This window comes from Oncorhynchus masou, chromosome 18 (genome assembly GCF_036934945.1).
Source record: "Oncorhynchus masou masou isolate Uvic2021 chromosome 18, UVic_Omas_1.1, whole genome shotgun sequence".
Lineage (NCBI taxonomy): Eukaryota > Metazoa > Chordata > Actinopteri > Salmoniformes > Salmonidae > Oncorhynchus > Oncorhynchus masou.
Window position 1 is genome coordinate 1123517 of NC_088229.1, and position 27961 is coordinate 1151477.

At 41.4% G+C, this 27961-nt stretch overlaps 1 protein-coding gene across 2 annotated transcripts in view; it reads right to left on the reverse strand.

Annotated features, from left to right (window-relative positions):
• LOC135503829 (NF-kappa-B essential modulator-like) overlaps positions 1–25668 on the reverse strand; it is a 39598-nt gene extending 13930 nt beyond the window's left edge. The window contains exons 1-9 of one of the 2 annotated variants that reach the window (XM_064921975.1): positions 25424–25668; positions 13670–13800; positions 13243–13574; positions 12395–12457; positions 10560–10745; positions 9996–10054; positions 9866–9913; positions 9620–9722; positions 581–696 (exon numbers count right to left, since the gene is read on the reverse strand). In XM_064921975.1, coding sequence (XP_064778047.1) covers positions 581–696; positions 9620–9722; positions 9866–9913; positions 9996–10054; positions 10560–10745; positions 12395–12457; positions 13243–13574; positions 13670–13799 — 1037 coding nt within the window. In that variant the 5' untranslated portion in view covers position 13800; positions 25424–25668. Of the gene's footprint in view, positions 1–580; positions 697–9619; positions 9723–9865; positions 9914–9995; positions 10055–10559; positions 10746–12394; positions 12458–13242; positions 13575–13669; positions 13804–25423 lie in introns of both variants that reach the window. The other variant, XM_064921974.1, reaches the window with a different exon arrangement.
• Positions 25669–27961: the final 2293 nt, after the last annotated feature.

A 27961-nucleotide genomic window follows, 5' to 3' on the forward strand; every position in this document is an offset into this window, starting at 1 on the left:
GCAGTAACAGTTCTGAACCTAGCTTACAGTCCACAGTGGCAGTAACAGTCCTGAACCTAGCTTACAGTCCACGGTGGCAGTAACAGTCCTGAACCTAGCTTACAGTCCACAGTGGCAGTAACAGTCCTGAACCTAGCTTACAGTCCACGGTGGCAGTAACAGTCCTGAACCTAGCTTACAGTCCACGGTGGCAGTAACAGTCCTGAACCTAGCTTACAGTCCACAGTGGCAGTAACAGTCCTGAACCTAGCTTACAGTCCACGGTGGCAGTAACAGTCCTGAACCTAGCTTACAGTCCACGGTGGCAGTAACAGTCCTGAACCTAGCTTACAGTCCACGGTGGCAGTAACAGTCCTGAACCTAGCTTACAGTCCACGGTGGCAGTAACAGTCCTGAACCTAGCTTACAGTCCACGGTGGCAGTAACAGTCTTAACAGGGGTTTGAGACCTGGATTGTCTGCATACTACAAGGTGTGAGCTCCCCGAGATGGCTGAAGCCTAGTTTAGAGTCCATGGTAACAGGGGTTACCCTAACCCTAGGCAATGTTCTGAGCGTTAACACACAAACATGTTATCATACTTGTCGTCCAGTATGTTGCGGTCCTGCTGACTCTGGTCCAGACAGCTCTGTCTCTCTCTCAGCTCACCCAGAAGAGAGGTCACCTGGGCCTTCAGCGCCTCGCCATCCTTAGCCAGCTAAACAAACAATAGACACAGCACGCACACAGAGAGAGAGCTGTTAGACAGACACAGAGAGACAGAGAGAGAGAGAGAGAGAGCTGTTCGACACAGAGCGAGAGAGAGTTGTTGGTCAGCGCATGCTCTGAGTACACGTCCTGGTAATCTGTCTGGGCCTTGTGAATATTGACCTGTTTAAAAGGTCTCACTCATATCGGATACGAGAAGAGCATGATCACACAGTTGTCCGGAACAGCTGATGCTCTCATGCATGCTTCATTGTTGCTTGCCTCAAAGCGAGCATAGAAGTAATTTAGCTCATCTGCTACACTCAGCTCATGGCTGGGCTTCACTTTGTAGTCCGTAATAGTTTGCAAGCCCTGCCATATCTGACAAGTGTCGGAGCCAGTGAAGTATGATTCAATCTTAGTCCTGTATTGATGCTTTTCCTGTTTGGTGGTTCGTCAGAGGGTGCAGTGAGATTTCTTGTAAACTTCTGGGTTAGAGTCCTGCTCCTTGAAAGCGGCAGCTCCACCCTTTAGCTCAGTGCGGCTGTTGTCTGTAATCCATGGCTTCTGGTTGGGGTATGTACGTCGTCATTGATGCACTTATTGATGATTGATCTGGTGTACTCCTCAATGCAATCGGATGAATCCCGCAACATATTCCAGCCTTTGCTAGCAAAACAGTCCTGTAGCGTAGCATCTGCGTCGTCTGACCACTTCCGTATTGAGTGAGTCACTGGTACTTCCTGCTTTAGTTTTTGCTTGTTAGCAGGAATCAGGAGGATAGAGTTTTGGTCAGATTTTCCAAATGGAGGGTGGGGGAGAGCTTTGTACATGTCTCTGTTGCACATTTAACATGCTGGTTGAAATGAGGTAAAACGGATTTAAGTTTCCCTGCATTAAAGTCCCCGGCCACTAGGAGCGCCGCCTCTGGATGAGCGTTATCCTGTGGCCGTATACAGCTCATTGAGTGTGGTCTTAGTGCCAGCATCGGTTTGTGGTGGTAAATGAGACAGCTATGAAGGCTTTTGACGAAGGCCGTGAGGCCGATACGTAAGCTTATTAACTTCTCTAGGGTAAACTGCCTGCTACTCAGCCATAGAAGCTAGAATATGCATATATTAGTAGATGTGGATGGAAAACACTCTGAAGTTTCTAAAACTGTTTGAATGATGTCTGTGAGTAACAGAACTCATATGGCAGGCAAAAACCTGAGAAAAAAAATCCAACCAGGAAGTGGGAAATCTGAGGTTTGTAGTTTTTCAACTCATTGCCTATCGAATACACAGTGTCTATGAGGTCATATTGCACTTACTAAGGCTTCCACTAGATGTCAACAGTCTTTAGATCCTTGTTTGATGCTTCTATTGTGAAGGAGGGGGGAATGAGGGCTCTTTGAGTCAGTGGTCTGGCAGAGTGCCAAGAGCTCAGTCTCGCGCGCTCCCGTGAGAATTAGCTGCGTTCCATTGCAATTCTACAGACAAAGAAATTCTCCAGTTGGAACATTAATGAAGATTTATGTTAAACACATCCTAAAGATTGATTCTATACATCGTTTGACATGTTTCTACGGACTGTAACGGAACTTTTTGACTTTTCGTCTGCATCTAGTGATCGTGCCTCATGAATTTAGATTACTGGGCTAAACACGTGAACAAAAAGGAGGTATTTGGACATAAATGATGGACATTATCGAACAAAACAAACATTTATTGTGGAACTGGGATTCCTGTGAGTGCATTCTGATGAAGATCATCAAAGGTAAGTGAATATTTATAATGCTATTTCTGACTTCTGTTGACTACACAACATGGCGGATATCTGTTTGGGTTGTTTTGGTCTCTGAGTGCATGGTGATTATTGCATGGTGTGCTTTTTCTGTAAAGTTTTTTTGAAATCTGACACAGCGGTTGCATTAAGGAGAAGTGCATCTAAAATTCCATGTATAATAGTTGTATCTTTTATCAATGTTTATTATGAGTATTTCTGTGAATTGATGTGGCTCTCTGCAAAATCACGGCATGTTTTGGAACTACTGAACATAACACGCCAATGTAAAATGAGATTTTTGAATCTAAATATGAACTTTTTTTGCACAGTGTATAATGTAGTGTATAGTGTAGTATAGTGTATAGTATAGTGTATAGTGTAGTGCAGTGTAGTAGTGTGTAGTATAGTGGAGTGTGTAGCGTGTAGTATAGTGTATAGTATGTAGTGTAGTAGTGTAGTGTATAATATGTAGTGTAGTAGTGTAGTGTATAATATGTAGTGTAGTAGTGTAGTGTATAATGTAGTGTAGTATAGTGTGTAGTATAGTGTAGTGCAGTGTAGTAGTGTGTAGTATAGTGGAGTGTGTAGTGTGTAGTATAGTGTGTAGTATAGTGTATAGTATGTAGTGTAGTGTATAGTATGTAGTGTAGTATAGTGTAGTGTATAGTGTAGTATAGTGTAGTGTATAGTATAGCATATAGTGTGTAGTGTGTGTCGTATAGCGTATAGTGTGTGTGTAGTATAGTGTATAGTGTGTGTGTGTAGTATAGCGTATAGTGTAGTATAGTGTGTAGTATAGTGTATAGTATAGTATATAGTATGTCGTGTAGTAGTGTAGTGTATAGTGTAGCATAGTGTAGTGTATAGTATAGCATATAGTGTGTAGTGTGTGTGTAGTATGGCGTATAGTGTGTGTGTAGTATAGTGTATAGTGTGTGTGTAGTATAGCATATAGTGTGTAGTGTGTGTGTAGTATAGTGTATAGTGTGTAGTGTGTGTGTAGTATAGTGCATAGTGTGTAGTGTGTGTGTAGTATAGTGTATAGTGTGTGTGTAGTATAGTGTAGTATAGTGTATAGTGTGTGTGTAGTATAGTGTAGTGTGTAGTATAGTGTATAGTGTGTGTGTGTAGTATAGCGTATAGTGTGTAGTGTGTGTGTAGTATAGCATATAGTGTGTAGTATAGTGTATAGTGTGTGTGTAGTATAGCGTATAGTGTGTAGTGTGTGTGTAGTATAGCGTATAGTGTGTAGTGTGTGTGCAGTATAGCGTATAGTGTGTAGTATAGTGTATAGTGTGTGTGTAGTATAGTGTATAGTGTGTAGTGTGTGTGTAGTATAGCATATAGCGTGTAGTGTGTAGTATAGTGTAGTGTGTAGTATAGTGTGTAGTGTGTGTGTAGTATAGCGTATAGTGTGTGTGTAGTATAGTGTATGTGTAGTACAGTGTGTAGTGTGTGTGTAGTATAGCGTATAGCGTGTAGTGTGTGTGTAGTATAGCGTATAGTGTGTAGTGTTTGTGTGTAGTATAGCGTATAGTGTGTGTGTAGTATAGCGTGTAGTGTGTGTGTGGTATAGCATATAGTGTGTGTGTAGTATAGTGTATAGTGTGTAGTGTGTGTGTAGTATAGCGTATAGTGTGTGTGTAGTATAGTGTAGTGTGTAGTATAGTGTGTAGTGTGTGTGTCGTATAGTGTATGTGTAGTATAGTGTGTAGTGTGTGTGTAGTATAGCGTATAGCGTGTAGTGTGTGTGTAGTATAGCGTATAGTGTGTGTGTAGTATAGTGTAGTGTGTAGTATAGTGTGTAGTGTGTGTGTAGTATAGCGTATAGTGTGTGTGTAGTATAGTGTATGTGTAGTATAGTGTGTAGTGTGTGTGTAGTATAGTGCATGTGTAGTATAGTGTGTAGTGTGTGTGTAGTATAGCGAATAGTGTGTGTGTAGTATAGTGTATAGTGTGTGTGTAGTATAGTGTGTGTGTGTAGTATAGTGTATAGTGTTGGTGTAGTATAGTGTATAGTGTGTGTGTGTAGCATAGTGTGTGTGTAGTATAGTGTAGTGTGTAGTATAGTGTGTGTGTAGTATAGTGTAGTGTGTAGTATAGCGTATAGTGTGTGTGTAGTATAGTGTATGTGTAGTATAGTGTGTAGTGTGTGTGTAGTATAGCGTATAGCGTGTAGTGTGTGTAGTATAGCGTATAGTGTGTGTGTAGTATAGTGTATGTGTAGTATAGTGTGTAGTGTGTGTGTGTAGTATAGCGCATAGTGTGTGTGTAGTATAGTGTATGTGTAGTATAGCGTATAGTGTGTGTGTAGTATAGTGTATAGTGTGTGTGTAGTATAGCGTATAGTGTGTGTGTGTAGTATAGTGTATAGTGTGTGTGTGTGTAGTATAGTGTAGTGTGTAGTATAGTGTATAGTGTGTGTGTAGTATATAGTGTATAGTGTGTGTAGTATAGTGTATAGTGTGTGTGTAGTATATAGTATATAGTGTATAGTGTATAGTGTGTGTAGTACAGTGTATAGTGTAGTGTGTAGTATAGTGTGTAGTATAGTGTGTAGTATAGTGTGTAGTATAGTGTGTAGTGTGTGTGTAGTATAGCGTATAGTGTGTCTGTAGTATAGTGTACAGAGAAGAGCAGTCTCAGTTGAATGACTAGTCTTGAAACCTGACTGATTTGGATCAAGAAGGTCATTCTGAGAGAGATAGCGGGAGAGCTGGCCAAGGACGGCACGTTCAAGAGTTTGGAGAGAAAAGAAAGAAGGGATATAGTGTGTGTGTAGTATAGTATAGTGTAGTGTGTAGTATAGCGTATAGTGTGTGTGTAGTATAGTGTATGTGTAGTATAGTGTGTAGTGTGTGTGTAGTATAGCGTATAGCGTGTAGTGTGTGTAGTATAGCGTATAGTGTGTGTGTAGTATAGTGTATGTGTAGTATAGCATATAGTGTGTGTGTAGTATAGCGTATAGTGTGTGTGTAGTATAGTGTATAGTGTGTGTGTAGTATAGCGTATAGTGTGTGTGTAGTATAGCGTATAGTGTGTGTGTAGTATAGTGTATAGTGTGTGTGTAGTATATAGTGTGTGTGTAGTATAGTGTAGTGTGTAGTATAGTGTATAGTGTGTGTGTAGTATATAGTGTATAGTGTGTGTAGTACAGTGTATAGTGTAGTGTGTAGTATAGTGTGTAGTGTGTGTGTAGTATAGCGTATAGTGTGTCTGTAGTATAGCGTATAGTGTGTCTGTAGTATAGCGTAGTGTGTAGTATAGCGTAGTGTGTAGTATAGCGTATAGTGTGTAGTGTGTGTGTAGTATAGCGTATAGTGTAGTATAGTGTATAGTGTGTGTGTAGTATATAGTGTATAGTGTGTGTAGTATAGTGTATAGTGTGTGTAGTATAGTGTATAGTGTAGTGTGTAGTATAGTGTGTAGTGTGTGTGTAGTATAGCGTATAGTGTAGTGTGCAGTATAGTGTATAGTGTGTGTAGTATAGCGTATAGTGTGTCTGTAGTATAGCGTATAGTGTGTCTGTAGTATAGTGTAGTGTGTAGTGTGTGTGTAGTATAGCGTATAGTGTAGTGTGTAGTATAGTGTGTAGTGTGTGTGTAGTATAGTGTGTAGTGTGTGTGTAGTATAGTGTGTGGTATAGCGTATAGTGCAGTGTGTAGTATAGTGTGTAGTATAGTGTATAGTGTGTAGTGTGTGTGTAGTATAGCGTATAGTGTAGTGTGCAGTATAGTGTATAGTGTGTGTAGTATAGCGTATAGTGTATAGTGTGTGTGTAGTATAGCGTATAGTGTAGTGTGTGTAGTATAGTGTATAGTGTAGTGTGTAGTATAGTGTGTGTGTAGTATAGCGTATAGTGTAGTGTAGTGTGTAGTATAGTGTGTGTGTAGTATAGCGTATAGTGTGGTGTGTAGTATAGTTTGTAATATAGTGTATAGTGTGTGTGTAGTATAGCGTATAGTGTAGTGTGTAGTGTAGTGTGTAATATAGTGTATAGTGTAGTGTGTAGTATGTAGTATAGTATAGCGTGTAGTGTAGTGTGTAGTATAGTATAGCGTGTAATGTAGTGTGTCGTATAGTATAGTGTAGTGTGTAGTATAGTGTAGTGTGTAGTATAGTGTGTAGTGTAGTGTGTAGTATAGTATAGCGTGTAGTGTACTGTGTAGTATAGTATAGCGTGTAGTGTACTGTGTAGTATAGTATAGCGTGTAGTGTACTGTGTAGTATAGTATAGCGTGTAGTGTACTGTGTAGTATAGTATAGCGTGTAGTGTGTCGTATAGTGTAATGTGTAGTGTAGTATAGTGTGTAGTGTGGTGTGTCGTATAGTATAGTGTGTAGTGTAGTGTAGAGTGTAGTATAGCGTATAGTATATAGCGTGTATTGTGTGTGTAGTATAGCGTAGTGTGTAGTATAGTGTATAGTGTGTAGTGTGTGTGTAGTATAGCGTGTAGTGTGTAGTATAGCATGTAGTGTGTAGTGTAGTGTGTAGTATAGCGTGTAGTGTAGTGTAGTATAGCGTATAGTGTAGCGTGTAGTATAGTGTATAGTGTAGTGTGTAGTATATCGTATAGTATAGTGTATAGTGTGTGTGTAGTATAGCGTGTAGTGTAGTGTGTAGTATAGCGTATAGTGTAGTGTGTAGTATAGCGTATAGTGTATAGTCTGTAGTGTGTGTGTCGTATAGTATATTGTAGTGTGTAGTATAGTATAGTGTGTAGTGTGTGTGTCGTATATTGTAGTGTGTAGTATAGTATAGTGTGTGTGTCGTATAGTATATTGTAGTGTGTAGTATAGTATAGTGTATAGTGTAGTGTATAGTGTAGTATAGTATAGCGTATAGTGTAGTGTGTAGTGTGTAGTATAGCGTATAGTGTATAGTGTGTAGTGTGTGTGTGTCGTATAGTATATTGTAGTGTGTAGTATAGTATAGTGTGTAGTGTGTGTGCCGTATAGTATAGTGTAGTGTGTAGTGTGTAGTATAGTGTATAGTGTATAGTGTGTAGTGTGTGTGTCGTATAGTATATTGTAGTGTGTAGTATAGCGTATAGTGTGTAGTGTGTGTGTCGTATAGTATATTGTAGTGTGTAGTATAGCGTATAGTGTGTAGTGTGTGTGTCGTATAGTATATTGTAGTGTGTAGTATAGTATAGTGTGTAGTGTGTGTGTCGTATAGTATAGTGTGTAGTATAGCGTATAGTGTATAGTGTGTAGTGTGTGTGTCGTATAGTATATTGTAGTGTGTAGTATAGCGTATAGTGTGTGTGTCGTATAGTATATTGTAGTGTGTAGTATAACGTATAGTGTGTGTGTCGTATAGTATAGTGTAGTGTGTAGTATAGTATAGTGTATAGTGTAGTGTGTAGTATAGCGTATAGTGTATAGTGTGTAGTGTGTGTGTCGTATAGTATATTGTAGTGTGTAGTATAGCGTATAGTGTGTGTGTCGTATAGTATATTGTAGTGTGTAGTATAGCGTATAGTGTGTGTGTCGTATAGTATAGTGTAGTGTGTAGTATAGTATAGTGTATAGTGTAGTGTGTAGTATAGTATATTGTAGTGTGTAGTATAGTATAGTGTATAGTGTGTGTGTCGTATAGTATATTGTAGTGTGTAGTATAGCGTATAGTGTGTGTGTCGTATAGTATATTGTAGTGTGTAGTATAGCGTATAGTGTGTGTGTCGTATAGTATATTGTAGTGTGTAGTATAGTATAGTGTATATTATATTGTAGTGTGTAGTATAGTATAGTGTATAGTATATTGTAGTGTGTAGTATAGTATAGTGTATAGTATATTGTAGTGTGTAGTATAGTATATTGTAGTGTGTAGTATAGTATAGTGTATAGTATATTGTAGTGTGTAGTATAGTATAGTGTATAGTATATTGTAGTGTGTAGTATAGTATAGTATAGTATATTGTAGTGTGTAGTATAGTATAGTGTATAGTATATTGTAGTGTGTAGTATAGTATAGTGTATAGTATATTGTAGTGTGTAGTATAGTATAGTGTATAGTATATTGTAGTGTGTAGTATAGTATAGTGTATAGTATAGTGTATAGTGTAGTATGGTATAGTGTAGTGTATAGTGTAGTATAGTGTAGTGTAGTATAGTATAGTGTAGTGTATAGTATAGTGTATAGTGTAGTATGGTATAGTGTAGTGTATAGTATAGTGTAGTGTATAGTGTAGTATAGTATAGTGTAGTGTATAGTATAGTGTATAGTGTAGTATGGTATAGTGTAGTGTATAGTGTAGTATAGTGTAGTGTAGTATAGTGTAGTGTATAGTATAGTGTATAGTGTAGTATGGTATAGTGTAGTGTATAGTGTAGTATAGTGTAGTGTAGTATAGTATAGTGTAGTGTATAGCATAGTGTATAGTGTAGTATGGTATAGTGTAGTGTATAGTATAGTATAGTGTAGTGTAGTATAGTGTAGTGTATAGTATAGTGTATAGTGTAGTATGGTATAGTGTAGTGTATAGTATAGTGTAGTGTATAGTGTAGTATGGTATAGTGTAGTGTATAGTATAGTGTAGTGTATAGTGTAGTGTATAGTATATTGTAGTGTATAGTATAGTGTATAGTGTAGTGTATAGTATAGTATAGTGTAGTGTATAGTGTAGTATAGTATAGTGTAGTGTATAGTGTAGTGTATAGTATAGTGTAGTGTATAGTGTAGTATAGTATAGTGTATAGTGTAGTATAGTGTATAGTGTAGTATAGTGTAGTGTATAGTGTAGTATAGTGTAGTGTATAGTGTAGTATAGTGTGTCGTATAGTATAGTGTATAGTGTAGTATGGTATAGTGTAGTGTATAGTGTAGTATAGTGTAGTGTAGTATAGTATAGTGTGTAGTATAGTATAGTGTATAGTGTAGTGTGTAGTATAGTATAGTATAGTGTAGTGTGTAGTATGGTATAGTGTAGTGTATAGTGTAGTGTAGTATAGTATAGTGTAGTGTGTAGTATAGTATAGTGTATAGTGTAGTGTGTAGTATAGTATAGCGTAGTGTATAGTGTAGTATAGTGTATAGTGTAGTGTGTAGTATAGTATAGTGTATAGTGTAGTGTGTAGTATAGTATAGTGTATAGTGTAGTGTGTAGTATAGTATAGTGTATAGTGTAGTGTGTAGTATAGTATAGTGTATAGTGTAGTGTGTACCTGGGCACAGTCTTTGTCCTTCTGTTTAAGCAGCACTTCAGTTCTGTCTCTCTGAGCTGAACTCTTCTGGAGGGAATCTAACTGCTCCTGCAGCTCTCTGTACCTGCACACCACACACCACACACACCACACACCACACACCACACACACCACACACCACACACACCACACCACACACCACACACACCACACACACACACATTTAGTATTACAAGGCAAAATAGAGAGACACTAGACAGTTCTTACCTGCACTGTGTGGCCTGTAGCTGCTCTGTGAGTTTGGCCAGGTGGGAGCTGAGGAAACAGGAGGCAGAAACATCAGCGCACACACAAGGACACACGCCTTGCAGGAAGTGATGAGGGAATGATGTCATACCTGTCAGATGGGGGAGGGGCTTCGGAATGCTGAACCGTTTCCTCGGTAACACCACAGCTCTAAGGAACACAAGCATGCCTTTACCTTCAATTTGAATGTTTACACACATTTTAGTCCACTTCATTGAGTGGTATCCAGCGATGTTACGACGGTGACTGTGAGCCAACTCCCCAGAGGGCCCAGAGAGGCAAAGGTTGTGACATACGTCCTCTGAAACATGCTCCCCCAAATCACACTGCTCTCTAACCCAGGAGTCAGACAAACCAGAGGGAACACTGTTCCACGTGAGGTCAGCTCGAAGGAGCCCGCCCCGCCACAAGGAGTCGCTACAGAGCGCTGAGACTAGGACTCCCCTGACGACCCCGCCCTCCCCCTGACGACCCCGCCCTCCCCCTGACGATGCTGGGCCAATTGTGAACGTCCCTTGGGATCTCCCGGTCACAACCTGGAATCGAACCAGGTTGTAGTGGCGTCCCTCTGCACTCGGGAGGACCTACATTCAATTTTGGATTTTTACACAGAATGACCCTAACACACACGCACACACACACACACACACACTACCTGTGCCTTAACCAGCTTGGTTTCGAGTTCCTCAACTGAGCGACGAAGGCAGTCTCTCTCCCGCTTTCCCTCATCCCTCTCTTTCTCCAGCTCTTCATTCCTCAACCTCAGATCTCTCATCCCTTCTTCCAACTTCTCTTTGTGGCTCTTCAGCAGCTGGAGAAACCCGTTCCCTCTTTCTGAGGGCTGTAAAGAGAGAGAGAGGGAAGGGGACAGACAGAATATTCGATAGAAGCTTTGCGGACAAAAACAGCAACACCAACTACAGAGCACCCACTAACTACAGAGCACCCACTAACTACAGAGCACCCACTAACTACAGAGCACCCACTAACTACAGAGCACCCAACTAACTACAGAGCACCCACTAACTACAGAGCACCCAACTAACTACAGAGCACCCACTAACTACAGAACCCCCACAAACAGAACCCCCACAAACAGAACCCCCACAAACAGAACCCCCACAAACAGAACCCCCACAAACAGAACCCCCACAAACAGAACCCCCACAAACAGAACCCCCACAAACAGAACACTAACTAGTGTAGTTTAACTGCAGAACACAAACTACACACACACTACCTACACTTTGTACACAACCTACACTACACACACTACAGTGTGTTGTGTAGATTGTGTACTGTAGTTAATACTGTAGTGTAGTTAGTGTACTGTAGTGTTGTTTGTAGTTTAACTGCAGTACACTAACTACAGTACATGTACAACTCCGGGATGCTGGACTTCGAGGCAGAGTTGCAAAGAAAAAGCCATATCTCAGACTGGCCAATAAAAATAAAAGATTAAGATGGGATAAAGAACAGACACTGGACAGAGGAACTCTGCCTCGAAGACCAGCATCCCAGAGTCACCTCTTCACTGTTGACGTTGAGACTGGTGTTTTGTGGGTACTATTTAATGAAGCTGCCATTTGAGGACTTGTGAGGCGTCTGTTTCTCAAACTAGACACTCTAATGTACTTGTCCTCTTGCTCAGTTTTGCACCGGGGCCTCCCACTCCTCTTTCTATTCTGGTTAGGGCCAGTTTGCGCTGTTGTGTCAAATTGACCTTCTCCTGTAACATACAGTATAGATATGTAACACATATAAGCCCTTGACTATTGCCAACGTGCACAGCGTTGTACGAGATCTTCAGGTTCTTCGCAATTTCTCGCATGGAATAGCCTTCATTTCTCAGAACAAGAAGAGACTGACGAGTTTCGGAAGAAAGTTCTTTGTTTCTGGCCAATTTGACCCTGTAATCGAACACACAAATGCTGATGCTCCAGATACTCAACTAGTCTAAAGAAGGCCAGTTGTATTGCTTCTTTAACCAGAACAACAGTTTTCAGCTGTACTAGCACAATTGCAAAAGGGTTTTCTAATGATCAATTATCCTTTTAAAATGATAAACTTGGATTAGCTAACATAACGTGCCATTGGAACACAAGAGTGATGGTTGCTGATAATGGGCCTATGTAGATATTCCATTTTCAGCTACAATAGCCATTTACAACATTAACAATGAGTACACTGTATTTCTGACCAATTTGATGTTATTTTAAAATGGACAAAAAAAAGAACATTTTCTTTCAAAAACAAGGACATTTCTAAGTGACCCCGAACTTTTGAACGGTAGTGTACATGCCAATTATGTGATGGTCTGACAGTATCCTTATCAACACTAACTCTTGGTGGCAGAGAGAATGACATAAGAATAAGATTGAGCCCCGCCATGACTACTAATGGTCTCTGCTCTCTTCTCCATCCCTCCCTCTCTGTCACCTGACTACTAATGGCATTTAACAAACACACCTTTCTCCCTCAGGTTCTTACCAAGCTGTGGAGCATCATCTGTTCATTCTCCTCTGCTCTCTTCTCCATCACTCTCTCTGTCACCTGTCAACCAGGAAATTAAGCATAATGTGTGGATGAATAATTCTCTCCTATCTCTTGTATACATTCATCTCTCTACCCACCAGGGTTGGGCTCAATTCAACAACGTTCAACTTATGAGTTTAAATGCATCCCACAGGATATAGAGTTTGAGTGACAGGAAGTCAAATTTAATTCAGTGAAATTCACAGAAATTCCACTCAGCCATAGAACATGAACATTTTAATTGAATCTGACAAGTCACACTTCCAGATACTAAAGAAAATCACTTTTCTCTAGAAACAATGTTCATATACTCTAAACCTTAGTGCTTAGAATAGCCTCGATTCATCAGGGCGTGGCCTCTACAAGATGTCGAAAGCGTTCTACAGGGATGCTGGCCCATTTTGACTACAATGCTTCCCTACAGTTGTGTCAAGTTGGCTGAATGTCCTTTGGGTGGTGGACCATTCTTGACAGACGTGGGAAACTGTTGAGTGTGAAAAACCAATAAGAGATCATAGGTCTCACCTGGACTCACCTGGACTCACGGAACGAGCCAGTGTTCATAACACTTTTCCAACATTTCTTATATTATACACATTTGTTTTCATTGATCATTTTATAGATGTATATTTGTATAGACTATGCCTACTATAGAAGAGGAGACATTTGAATTTCACTGATTTAAATGATATTTCCTTCCATTCAAATAGCAAATAATAATGTTTACTACTTAAACAGGATACAGAATTTGTCAAGAATTTATTAGGTATTCTGAATCCAACCATTCCTCGCTCCGTACTGACCAGTGAGGTTGCCATGGTTCCGTTGGTCTCTGAGCTCTTTTCCTGCTCCCCTCCCCTCCCAGGACCCCCATTGGAGCTGCAGTTGGTGGAGTTGGGGCAGGAGTCCTGGCTGAAACTGGGGCCGTTGACCAGCAGGCCTTGGTTGGCTCCGGGGTTGGAGGGGCTGGCCAGGCTGGTGAGGCTATGGTTCTCTCTGGCCAGTCTCTCCACTAGCGCCCGGGCCTCCTGGAAACGACAGCTGAGGAACTCTCTCTCTTCTCTAGACCTCCGTTGCCATTCCTCCATCTCCTCACAGCGCTGACGCAGGGCCTGGTTGCTGCGCTGCAGCGCCTCTACACACACACACACACACACATATATACACACACACACTGTGCCTCATTGTGGATCAAAGACAGTATTCCAGTGGTGTGTGAGTGACACATACCTCGGAGCTGCTGGTTGTCTCCCAGTAGTCTGGTCACCACCTCATTGGCTGCCAGCTCAGGTGGAACCCGGAGAGCCCCGCCTCCCTCGTCCCCAGCCATGTCCCAGGTGTCTGTCTGGGGCTGTACCATGCTGCTGAACCATGTTAAAATGACGCATCATAAATCAAACCCAGCCTAAAACCCCAAACAGCAACAAATGCAGATGGAGAAGCACCTACATCCTACATGTAGACAGACGCATATCATCAGCTACTAGTAGTAGGCAAAAATGTGAACTGCTAAATTTGGAACCAATCAGACCTGCCGTACATTCCCCTGGTGATGATGGCAGCCAATGGCCTGCTATCTAGGATGTAAACCACATCCTCACGTGATAAGAACATCAATGACTCAAAATATACAGGGTCAGTAGCTATAAGAATACTGGAGTGATGGAGGTAGATATGTATAGGGGGAAGGAGACAGGGATACTGGAGTGATGGAGGTAGATATGTATAGGTGACAGGGATACTGGAGTGATGGAGGTAGATATGTATAGGGTACAGAGATACTGGAGTGATGGAGGTAGATATGTATAGGGGGAAGGAGACAGGGATACTGGAGTGATGGAGGTAGATATGTATAGGGGGAAGGGGACAGGGATACTGTAGTGATGGAGGTAGATATGTATTGGGGGAAGGGGACAGGGATACTGGAGTGATGGAGGTAGATATGTATAGGGGGAAGGAGACAGGGATACTGGAGTGATGGAGGTAGATATGTATAGGTGACAGGGATACTGGAGTGATGGAGGTAGATATGTATAGGGGGAAGGGGACAGGGATACTGGAGTGATGGAGGTAGATATGTATAGGGGGAAGGAGACAGGGATACTGGGGTGATGGAGGTAGATATGTATAGGGGGAAGGAGACAGGGATACTGGAGTGATGGAGGTAGATATGTATAGGGGGAAGGAGACAGGGATACTGGAGTGATGGAGGTAGATATGTATAGGGTACAGAGATACTGGAGTGATGGAGGTAGATATGTATAGGGTACAGAGATACTGGAGTGATGGAGGTAGATATGTATAGGTGACAGGGATACTGGAGTGATGGAGGTAGATATGTATAGGTGACAGGGATACTGGAGTGATGGAGGTAGATATGTATAGGGGGAAGGGGACAGGGATACTGGAGTGATGGAGGTAGATATGAATAGGGGGAAGGAGACAGGGATACTGGGGTGATGAAGGTAGATATGTATAGGGGGAAGGAGACAGGGATACTGGAGTGATGGAGGTAGATATGTATAGGGGGAAGGAGACAGGGATACTGGAGTGATGGAGGTAGATATGTATAGGGTACAGAGATACTGGAGTGATGGAGGTAGATATGTATAGGGGGAAGGGGACAGGGATACTGGAGTGATGGAGGTAGATATGTATAGGGGGAAGGAGACAGGGATACTGGAGTGATGGAGGTAGATATGTATAGGTGACAGGGATACTGGAGTGATGGAGGTAGATATGTATAGGGGGAAGGGGACAGGGATACTGGAGTGATGGAGGTAGATATGTATAGGGGGAAGGAGACAGGGATACTGGGGTGATGGAGGTAGATATGTATAGGGGGAAGGAGACAGGGATACTGGAGTGATGGAGGTAGATATGTATAGGGGGAAGGAGACAGGGATACTGGAGTGATGGAGGTAGATATGTATAGGGTACAGAGATACTGGAGTGATGGAGGTAGATATGTATAGGGTACAGAGATACTGGAGTGATGGAGGTAGATATGTATAGGTGACAGGGATACTGGAGTGATGGAGGTAGATATGTATAGGTGACAGGGATACTGGAGTGATGGAGGTAGATATGTATAGGTGACAGGGATACTGGAGTGATGGAGGTAGATATGTATAGGGGGAAGGGGACAGGGATACTGGAGTGATGGAGGTAGATATGAATAGGGGGAAGGAGACAGGGATACTGGGGTGATGAAGGTAGATATGTATAGGGGGAAGGAGACAGGGATACTGGAGTGATGGAGGTAGATATGTATAGGGGGAAGGAGACAGGGATACTGGAGTGATGGAGGTAGATATGTATAGGGGGAAGGGGACAGGGATACTGGAGTGATGGAGGTAGATATGTATAGGGGGAAGGAGACAGGGATACTGGAGTGATGGAGGTAGATATGTATAGGGGGAAGGGGACAGGGATACTGGAGTGATGGAGGTAGATATGTATAGGGGGAAGGAGACAGGGAAACTGGAGTGATGGAGATAGATATGTATAGGGGGAAGGGGACAGGGATACTGGAGTGATGGAGGTAGATATGTATAGGGGGAAGGGGACAGGGATACTGGAGTGATGGAGGTAGATATGTATAGGGGGAAGGAGACAGGGATACTGGGGTGATGGAGGTAGATATGTATAGGTGACAGGGGACAGGGATACTGGAGTGATAGAGGTAGATATGTATAGGTGACAGGGATACTGGAGTGATGGAGGTAGATATGTATAGGGTACAGGGATACTGTAGTGATGGAGGTAGATATGTATAGGGGGAAGGGGACAGGGATACTGGAGTGATGGAGGTAGATATGTATAGGGTACAGGGATACTGGAGTGATGGAGGTAGATATGTATAGGGGGAAGGGGACAGGGATACTGGAGTGATGGAGGTAGATATGTATAGGGGGAAGGGGACAGGGATACTGGAGTGATGGAGGTAGATATGTATAGGGGGAAGGGGACAGGGATACTGGAGTGATGGAGGTAGATATGTATAGGGGGAAGGAGACAGGGATACTGGAGTGATGGAGGTAGATATGTATAGGGGGAAGGTGACAGGGATACTGGAGTGATGGAGGTAGATATGTATATTGGGAAGGAGACAGGGATACTGGAGTGATGAGGTAGATATGTATAGGTGACAGGGATACTGGAGTGATGGAGGTAGATATGTATAGGTGACAGGGATACTGGAGTGATGGAGGTAGATATGTATAGGGGGAAGGGGACAGGGATACTGGAGTGATGGAGGTAGATATGTATAGGGGACAGGGATACTGGAGTGATGGAGGTAGATATGTATAGGGGACAGGGATACTGGAGTGATGGAGGTAGATATGTATAGGTGACAGGGATACTGGAGTGATGGAGGTAGATATGTATAGGGGGAAGGGGACAGGGATACTGGAGTGATGGAGGTAGATATGTATAGGTGACAGGGATACTGGAGTGATGGAGGTAGATATGTATAGGGTACAGGGATACTGGAGGGATGGAGGTAGATATGTATAGGGGGAAGGGGACAGGGATACTGGAGTGATGGAGGTAGATATGTATTGGGGGAAGGGGACAGGGATACTGGAGTGATGGAGGTAGATATGTATAGGGGGAAGGGGACAGGGATACTGGAGTGATGGAGGTAGATATGTATAGGGGACAGGGATACTGGAGGGATGGAGGTAGATATGTATAGGGGGAAGGGGACAGGGATACTGGAGTGATGGAGGTAGATATGTATAGGGGACAGGGATACTGGAGTGATGGAGGTAGATATGTATAGGGGGAAGGGGACAGGGATACTGGAGTGATGGAGGTAGATATGTATAGGGGGAAGGAGACAGGGATACTGGAGTGATGGAGGTAGATATGTATAGGGGACAGGGATACTGGAGTGATGGAGGTAGATATGTATAGGGGAAGGGGACAGGGATACTGGAGTGATGGAGGTAGATATGTATAGGGGGAAGGGGACAGGGATACTGGAGTGATGGAGGTAGATATGTATAGGGGGAAGGAGACAGGGATACTGGAGTGATGGAGGTAGATATGTATAGGGGACAGGAGACAGGGATACTGGAGTGGTGGAGGTAGATATGTATAGGGGGAAGGAGACAGGGATACTGGAGTGATGGAGGTAGATATGTATAGGGTACAGAGATACTGGAGTGATGAGGCAGATATGTATAGGTGACAGGGATACTGGAGTGATGAGGTAGATATGTATAGGTGACAGGGATACTGGAGTGATGGAGGTAGATATGTATAGGTGACAGGGATACTGGAGTGATGGAGGTAGATATGTATAGGTGACAGGGATACTGGAGTGATGGAGGTAGATATGTATAGGGGGAAGGGGACAGGGATACTGGAGTGATGGAGGTAGATATGTATAGGGGGAAGGAGACAGGGATACTGGAGTGATGAGGTAGATATGTATAGGGGACAGGGATACTGGAGTGATGGAGGTAGATATGTATAGGGGGAAGGTGACAGGGATACTGGAGTGATGGAGGTAGATATGTATAGGTGACAGGGATACTGGAGTGATGGAGGTAGATATGTATAGGTGACAGGGATACTGGAGTGATGGAGGTAGATATGTATAGGGGACAGGGATACTGGAGTGATGGAGGTAGATATGTATAGGTGACAGGGATACTGGAGTGATGGAGGTAGATATGTATAGGTGACAGGGATACTGGAGTGATGGAGGTAGATATGTATAGGTGACAGGGATACTGGAGTGATGAGGTAGATATGTATAGGGTACAGGGATACTGGAGGGATGGAGGTAGATATGTTTAGGGGGAAGGGGACAGGGATACTGGAGTGATGGAGGTAGATATGTATAGGGGGAAGGAGACAGGGATACTGGAGTGATGGAGGTAGATATGTATAGGGGGAAGGGGACAGGGATACTTGAGTGATGGAGGTAGATATGTATAGGGGGAAGGGGACAGTGATACTGGAGTGATGGAGGTAGATATGTATAGGGGGAAGGGGACAGTGATACTGGAGTGATGGAGGTAGATATGTATAGGGGACAGGGATACTGGAGTGATGGAGGTAGATATGTATAGGGGGAAGGGGACAGGGATACTGGAGTGATGAGGTAGATACAGTGCCTTCGGAAGTTATTCAGACCCCTGAACATTTTCCACATTTTGTTACAGCCTTATTCTAAAATTGATAAAATAAATAAATAATCCTCAGCAATACCCCATAACGACATCACAATACCCCATAACGACATCACAATACCCCATAACGACATCACAATACCCCATAACGACATCACAATACGACATCACAATACGCCATAACGACGTCACAATACCCCATAACGACGTCACAATACCCCATAACGACGTCACAATACCCCATAACGACGTCACAATACCCCATAACGACGTCACAATACCCCATAACGACATCACAATACCCCATAACGACATCACAATACCCCATAATGACATCACAATACCCCATAATGACAAAGCGAAAACAAGTTTAAAAACAAACAAAAAAAGAGAGACAACACAACACTACATAAAGAGAGACAACACTACATAAAGAGAGACAACACAACACTGCATAAAGAGAGACAACACAACACTACACAAAGAGAGACCAAAGACAACACAACATAAAGAGAGACACCACAACACTGCATAAAGAGAGACAACACAACACTACATAAAGAGAGACCTAATGCAACACAACACTACATAAAGAGAGACACCACAACACTACATAAAGAGAGACATCACAACACTGCATAAAGAGAGACAACACAACACTATATAAAGAGAGACACCACAACACTACATAAAGAGAGACACCACAACACTATATAAAGAGAGACAACACAACACTACATAAAGAGAGACACCACAACATAAAGAGAGACACCACAACACTACATAAAGAGAGACAACACAAAACTACATAAAGAGAGACAACACAAAACTACATAAAGAGAGACAACACAACACTACATAAAGAGAGACAACACAACACTACATAAAGAGACACAACTCAACACTACATAAAGAGAGACACCACAACACTACATAAGAGAGACAACACAACACTACATAAAGAGAGACAACACAACACTACATAAAGAGAGACACCACAACACTACATAAAGAGAGACATCACAACACCACATAAAGAGAGACAACACAACACTACATAAAGAGAGACCTAAGACACCACAACACTACATAAAGAGAGACCTAAGACAACACAGCATGGCAACAACACAACCTTTAAAAACCTGTTTTCGCTTTGTCATTATGGAGTATTGTGTGTAGATGAATGAAATACATTGTTTTCCTCATCAATTATCGAATAAGCCTGTAACGTAACAAAACGGGGGAAAAGTCCAGATGTCCAAACACTCGTCTAATGCGCTGTATGGTGATTGTATGGTGATTGTATGGTGATTGTATGGTGATTGTATGGTGATTGCATGGTGATTGCATGGTGATTGTATGGTGATTGTATGGTGAATTCACCAATTTGTAAGTCGCTCTGGATAAGAGCGTCTGCTAAATGACTTAAATGTAAATGTAAATGTGATTGTATGGTGATTGTATGGCGATTGTATGGTGATTGTATGGTGACTGTATGGTGACTGTATGGTGACTGTATGGTGATTGTATGGTGACTGTATGGTGATTGTATGGTGATTGCATGGTGATTGCATGGTGATTGCATGGTGATTGCATGGTAAGTCGCTCTGGATAAGAGCGTCTGCTAAATGACTTAAATGTAAATGTAAATGTGATTGTATGGTGATTGTATGGTGACTGTATGGTGATTGTATGGTGATTGTATGGTGATTGTATGGTGATTGTATGTGGGTGGGTCGAGTATAAATGATGGGTGAGTTGTGGTGGGTGTGTTGGAGTGACAGTGTGGAGGAAGAGTGAATGCTCCTAAGTGGCCAAGTTACAGTTGACTTTAATCTATGTGAAAATCTATGTCAAGACCTGAAAATGGTTGTCGAGCAATGATCAACCACCAATTTGACAGAGGTTGAAGAATTCTGAAAAGCATAAAGAAAATATTGCACAATCCAGGTGTGGAGGGCCCTTCAAAGATCCAGAAAGATTTACAGCTGTAATCGTTGCCAAAGGTGCTTCTACACAGTATTGATTCAGGGGTGTGTATACTTATGTAAATTGATGTCAAGGGATTTTTTATCAATAATGACTAATTCTGTATACATTTCAATCAGGACTGACTAATCAGAATACTATTATGTTACTGTATAGATGTATGAATTTTCTTTTAATCCTAGTACTGAATATAATGTGTGTAAATATAATCAAGAGTTAGAACAATGACTGTCTGTTCCTTGGTAGAAATGAATGAACTTATCGTCAGACTGGCTAGAATGCTTATCTACACAGGAAGACCTTGGCTCGGTCATACATTATCTAAATTGTTGAGAGACGATGTGGGAAGGCTTGAGAACTATACTGCCATTGTACCAGGGTGGGAGAAGAGACGGGACAGTTTGAAAACTAATGACGTCATTTTCAGTTTATAACCGGTGGTAAATTGTATCGTGTTCAGTACTCTTGAGAATAAATGCAGCTGATTGGTTTTGAGACTCTCTGTCCATTTTATGCAAATAAGGGTCTTACAAATTCTTAGGAGTGGACAGAGTGTTTAATTGAATTGGTTAAATGAAGCAAAGGATTTTTTTATTTTACTAGGCAAGTCACGGCCTAGGAACAGTGGGTTAACTGCCTGTTCAGGGGCAGAACGACAGATTTGTACCTTGTCAGCTCGGGGGTTTGAACTTGCAACCTTCCGGTTACTAGTCCAACGCTCTACCCTTCTGACCCAGGGCGTAACAATTGAATATTTCTATATTTAATTTTCAATAAATTGTAAAAAAAAATAATCTAAAAACATGTTGTTTTCATAATGCGGTATTGTGTCTATTTAATAATTGTTTTTATCACAGCCTGAATTTAAAAACAATGTGGACTATACCAAGGCTCAGAAAACTCTCTGAAGGTTGGAGTTTATTTAGTTTTACAGGGACAGTGCACATTAATCAACATTTCAGTAAAAACTGCCGGTTTTAGCCAGACGGCTAATTTTCAACCACAGTCCCTGTTCTTTATAACTTAGCATAAAATAATTCAGTAACTCTTGAACTGTTCAAGCTAGAGGCACCAAACCACTTTTACAACAGTAACTCTCGGAATGTTCAAGAGACGCCTGTTCAGGCCAGCCTAACTTCTTCAGGCCAGCCTAACTTCTTCAGGCCAGCCTAACTTCTTCAGGCCAGCCTAGCTTCTTCAGGCCAGCCTAGCTTCTTCAGGCCAGCCTAGCTTCTTCAGGCCAGCCTAGCTTCTTCAGGCCAGCCTAGCTTCTTCAGGCCAGCCTAGCTTCTTCAGGCCAGCCTAACTTCTTCAGGCCAGCCTAACTTCTTCAGGCCAGCCTGAAGACTTCTTCAGGCCAGCCTAACTTCTTCAGGCCAGCCTAACTTCTTCAGGCCAGCCTAACTTCTTCAGGCCAGCCTAACTTCTTCAGGCCAGCCTAGCTTCTTCAGGCCAGCCTAGCTTCTTCAGGCCAGCCTAGCTTCTTCAGGCCAGCCTAACTTCTTCAGGCCAGCCTAGCTTCTTCAGGCCAGCCCTAACTTCTTCAGGCCAGCCTAACTTCTTCAGGCCAGCCTAACTTCTTCAGGCCAGCCTAACTTCTTCAGGCCAGCCTAACTTCTTCAGGCCAGCCTAACTTCTTCAGGCCAGCCTAACTTCTTCAGGCCAGCCTAACTTCTTCAGGCCAGCCTAACTTCTTCAGGCCAGCCTAACTTCTTCAGGCCAGCCTAACTTCTTTTTTTTTGTTGCTGTGTTAGTTTTAGCAGGACATGCAACCTCTTCTCCCCCCTCTTGCGCAATTGACTTCAACGATATGAGTGATTGACAAAACAGTTTTCCCTCTCTTTTGGTGACCCCCATATTAAAATGCAATACACAAATACAATGTAGCTCACTGTTTTCTGCAGGTTGTCCGCTAACCAGTGACAAAAACAACATCCAGTTCCCATCCAGTTCCAGTTCCCATTTGTTTTAGTTGTGGTAGTTATAACATACAACCTGATTCCCCCTAATCCATATCAGTGATTGACTCTATGTAAACTGGAAACCACATATCCTAAGGCTGCATTCATTGTAGCTGGGGATTTCAACATGGCTAATCTGAAAACAAGGCTAATCTGAAAACAAGGCTCTCTAAATTGTATCAGCATATCGATTGTGCTACCAGGGCTGGTAAAACCCTGGATCATTGTTATTCTAACTTCTGCGACGCATATAAGGCCCTCCCCCGCCCTCCTTTCGGAAAAGCTGACCACGACTCCATTTTGTTGCCTCCTGCCTATAGACAGAAACTAAAACAGGAAGCTCCCGCGCTCAAGTCTGTTCAACGCTGGTCCGAGCAATCTGATTCCACGCTTCAAGACTGCTTCCATCACGTGGACTGGGATATGTTCCGCATTACGTCCAACAACAACATTGACGAATACGCTGATTCAGTGAGCGACTTTATTAGCAAGTGCATTGAGTGGTTGCTGCCATACATTGAGTGGTTGCTGCCATACATGTAAAAATGTATCACTAGCCACTTTAAACAATGCCACTTAATATAATGTTAACATACCCTATATTACTCGTCTCATATGTATATGTATATACTGTACTCTATACCATCTACTCCATCTTGCCATCTTTATGTAATACATGTATCACTAGCCACTTTAAACTACGCCACTTTATGTTTACATACCCTACATTTCTCATCTCATTTGTATATACTGTACTCTATACCATCTACTCCATCTTGCCTATGCCGTTCTGTACCATCACTCATTCCTATATCTTTATGTACACATTCTTTATCCCTTTACACTTGTGTGTTTAAGGTAGTTGTTGTGAAATTGTTAGGTTAGATTACTCGTTGGTTATTACTGCATTATCAGAACTAGAAGCACAAGCATTTCACTACACTCGCATTAACAGCTGCTAACCATGTGACCATTAACATCTGCTAACCATGTGACCATTAACATCTGTTAACCATGTGACCATTAACATCTGCTAACCATGTGACCATTAACATCTGCTAACCATGTGACCATTAACATCTGCTAACCATGTGTATGTGACCATTAACATCTGCTAACCATAACCATGTATATGTGACCATTAACATCTGCTAACATGTGTATGTGACCATTAACATCTGCTAACATGTGTATGTGACCATTAACATCTGCTAACATGTGTATGTGACCATTAACATCTGCTAACCCTGTGTATGTGACCATTAACATCTGCTAACCCTGTGTATGTGACCATTAACATCTGCTAACCATAACCATGTGTATGTGACCATTAACATCTGCTAACCATGTGTATGTGACCATTAACATCTGCTAACCATGTGACCATTAACATCTGCTAACCATGTGACCATTAACATCTGCTAACCATGTGACCATTAACATCTGCTAACCATGTGACCATTAACATCTGCTAACCATGTGACCAATAAGATCTGTTAACCATGTGTATGTGACCATTAACATCTGCTAACCATGTGACCATTAACATCTGCTAACCATGTGTATGTGACCATTAACATCTGCTAACATGTGTATGTGACCCTTAACATCTGCTAACATGTGTATGTGACCATTAACATCTGCTAACCATGTGTATGTGACCATTAACATCTGTTAACCACGTGTATGTGACCAATAACATCTGTTAACCACGTGTATGTGACCAATAACATCTGTTAACCATGTGTATGTGACCAATAACATCTGTTAACCATGTGTATGTGACCATTAACATCTGTTAACCATGTGTATGTGACCATTAACATCTGTTAACCATGTGTATGTGACCATTAACATCTGTTAACCATGTGTATGTGACCATTAACATCTGTTAACCATGTGTATGTGACAAATAACATCTGTTAACCATGTGTATGTGACAAATACAATTTGATTTGATTTATTACCAGCACAACAGGGTTTCTGGTGCAGTTTATAAGGTGCTCGTAAAAATAAACAAATAAAATGATTACTATTGTTGCACATGTACATTTTATGTTTTCAATATATCACAAACTGTTTCTGCATATTGTTATTGACTTGGACACGTAAAACGGCGTTTTGACATTGGCCTGTTTATCAAAACGTCTTGTCAACAGGAAGCAGTGACAACATCATGTTCAACTCACATTTAAGGAATATAAATTGAACTTTTAACGTTAACATTTCCAATGTTATTATACCGAATCAGTTAAAAACTGCTGAATGAGTACAAAACCATGCTGCGGTGGATTGATTATATAACGTTAACAGAAATGACCAAAACGGACATAGCCCTGCCTGCTTTATCTAATAGGCAGTCGGTCTGCTCGGCTACTTTCACTTCTAGCTCCATCCTGGTTGGTTTTGATACCTAGCTAACCTACTGTATGTTTTACCTAGTTAACAGCTAGTAACATTAGGAAATGAGAAAAACGGTTAGTTCACTCGCAGGTCATATGAACCAGTAGCTGGGTTGGAGGAGACGAGATCTCCTCTGACACCCAGCTGTTATTATTAAGCACCGCATGTACCAACTTCCATAACAAAAGGTCTACAAATATTATAGTTATTCTGCGAAACTCCATGTTTATGTTGAATACTGAACGTAATTGTTTTTTAACCCTGAGGATCGTCTCCTCAGGCCCTTGGACTAAGTACTGGTTCACCAGGCATAAAGCCTATAGCTGGGTTAGCTTAGCTAGACAAACATGATGTGACTAATTCTGGCTCCGCTCGCCATCACAATCCCGTCAACTCGTCAGCACTACAGCCAACGACATGCCTTTATCTCAATTATATATGTAACTAACGTTAGTTGTTTAGCTAACATGAAGAAACCTTACCTTTTATGTGTATACGTATTGCTAGTTGGTTTTAGCTAATTTAGCTCTGGGTTGACTGTGGCAGACCAAGCGTATTTTCCGCAACTGACTCCACTTCCAGGTTGTATTTCTATTAAAATCTGATGAAATTAATTTCCCATCGGTAGTTCTGACATTCTTCTGATGTGGTTGTCTGTCAAAGCGACAGCGCCAAGCTAACCTGCACCAGGAATCCCCCTTTCTATTTCCGCATTGGGGGAGATTTCTTCTTCGATGTGGTTTAACGGCGGTTGGCATCCAAATATGTTGCATTACCGCCACCTACTAAAGTATTATAAAATTAAAATTAACACTTACCAACTCCACTGTTTTTAATCTTTTTTTTTTTATCTATCTCGTCCTACCTCATGGCCAACAACCTGAAAGGATGGAACATCACTTGGGGCGGCAGGGTAGCCTAGTGGTTAGAGCGTTGGACTAGTAACCACAAGGTTGCAAGTTCAAACTCCCAAGCTGACAAGGTACAAATCTGTCGTTCTGCCCCTGAACAGGCAGTTAACCCACTGTTCCTAGGCCGTCATTGAAAATAAGAATTTGTTCTTAACTGACTTGCCTGGTTAAATAAAGATAAAAAAAATAAAAACACACCCTGTAACTTTTCTGAAGTCTTGCACACACAAATAGTTCTCTGCAGCTGCCAGCAAAACCTCAATTTTCTACAATTTGCATTTCATCCCTGCAGGAAGAGTTGATAACCATTGCTATAAATCCAACCTTACTGAAACATACAGTTGAAGTCGGAGGTTTATATATACCTTAGCCAAATACATAACTTTTTTTATTGTTATTATTTTTACTTTTTACTTTTTATGGCTGGGGGCAGTATTGAGTAGCTTGGATGAATAAGTTGCCCAAAGTAAATGGCCTGCTCCTCAGTCTCAGTTTCTAATATATGCATTTTATTATTGGTAATGGATAGAAACACTCTAAAGTTTCTAAAACTGTTTGAATGATGTCTGTGAGTATAACATAACTCATATTAGCAGGCAAAATCCTGAGTTGAAATCAAAACAGGAAGTCAGACATCTGAGCTTTGTATGTATTCACCAGTGTCCAATGAAATCCCCATGAGATATGAATGATGTTGCACTGCCTAGGGGTTCCACTAGATGTCAACCATCAATAGAAATTATAATGAGACTTCTATGATGTTGTGTGAGTGAATGACAGCAGAATCAGTCAGGTGTCTGGCAGTCAGCCATTTTCTGATCACTCTTATTCCTTATGGTAGTCACTTGTGTTCCATTGCTCACGAAGACAAGAAGGAATACTCCGGTTGGAACTTTATTGAAGCTATATGTTACAAACATCCTAATGATTGATTCTGTACTTAGTTTGAAATGTTTCTTAGACCAGTAATATCACTTTTTGATGTTTTTGTCCGATATAACGCTGACCAGAATTAGCGTTTGGATATGTATTACTAAACGCTCTAAAAAAAAGAAGGTATTTTACATAAATAACGGACATTTTTGAACAAAACAAACATTTATTGTGGACCTGGGATTCCTGGAGTGCTTTCTGATGTAGATCAAAGGTAAGGGAAAATTTATCATGTAATTTCTTGTTTATGTTCACGCCATCTTTGCGGCTGTGGTGTTTTTACTTTTGAGCGCCGTCTCAGATTATGGAAAAAGTAATGCATGCAAAGTTTTTTTTAAATCTAACACAGCGGTTGTATTAAGGAGAGGTATGTCTATTATTCCATGTGTATCAATTGTATTATCATCTACATTTATGATGAGTATTTCTGTTGAATGATGTGGCTATGCAAAATCACTGGATGTTTTTGGAACTAGTGAATTTAATACCCCAATGTAAACTCAGATTTTCTGATAAATATGAACTTTATCAAACAAAACATGCATGTATTGTGTAACATGAAGACTAATGAGTGTCATCTGTCGGGGAATAAACAGAATTGGTTGGTAACATAGGTAAGATGTTTTAAATTCATCATATGTTTGTAAGCTACTTCTCATCAGAATGTTATTTTTGTATAATACTGTGGCGGGGTTGCAGTATCTGTTCTATGTCAGGACTAAGTTGCTTGGGCCGGAGAGAGGGGAGAGGTCAAGCGTGTATCTCTTGGCTCCACAATGTCTGTGTGCCAGTCAGTGTGTCTCTGTGATCTTGTCAAGATGGATTTGATATATGCCTGTTGATATGGAGGATTGGTTTATGGTTCTGAGTTTGAGAAGAGAACATAGCTGAACGATAAATTATGCCTATGCTGTCTCATCATGTGCGTCTCTTGCTATTAAAGGATCTCAGTTGCAATGTAGAAGGGACTCTCAGAGAATTCATTGACAGACACTGAATTTATCTGAGAGTCACAGGGTTGTGATAGAGCTCATATAATTAAAGATGGACTTTGATAACTAACTCTGACTTGTGTGTGGTTTGCTCTCATGATTTGGTAAATAGACGAAATTTCCACGACACATCTGATGAAGATTATCAAAGGTTAGTGATTCATTTTATCTCTGCTTTTTCTCT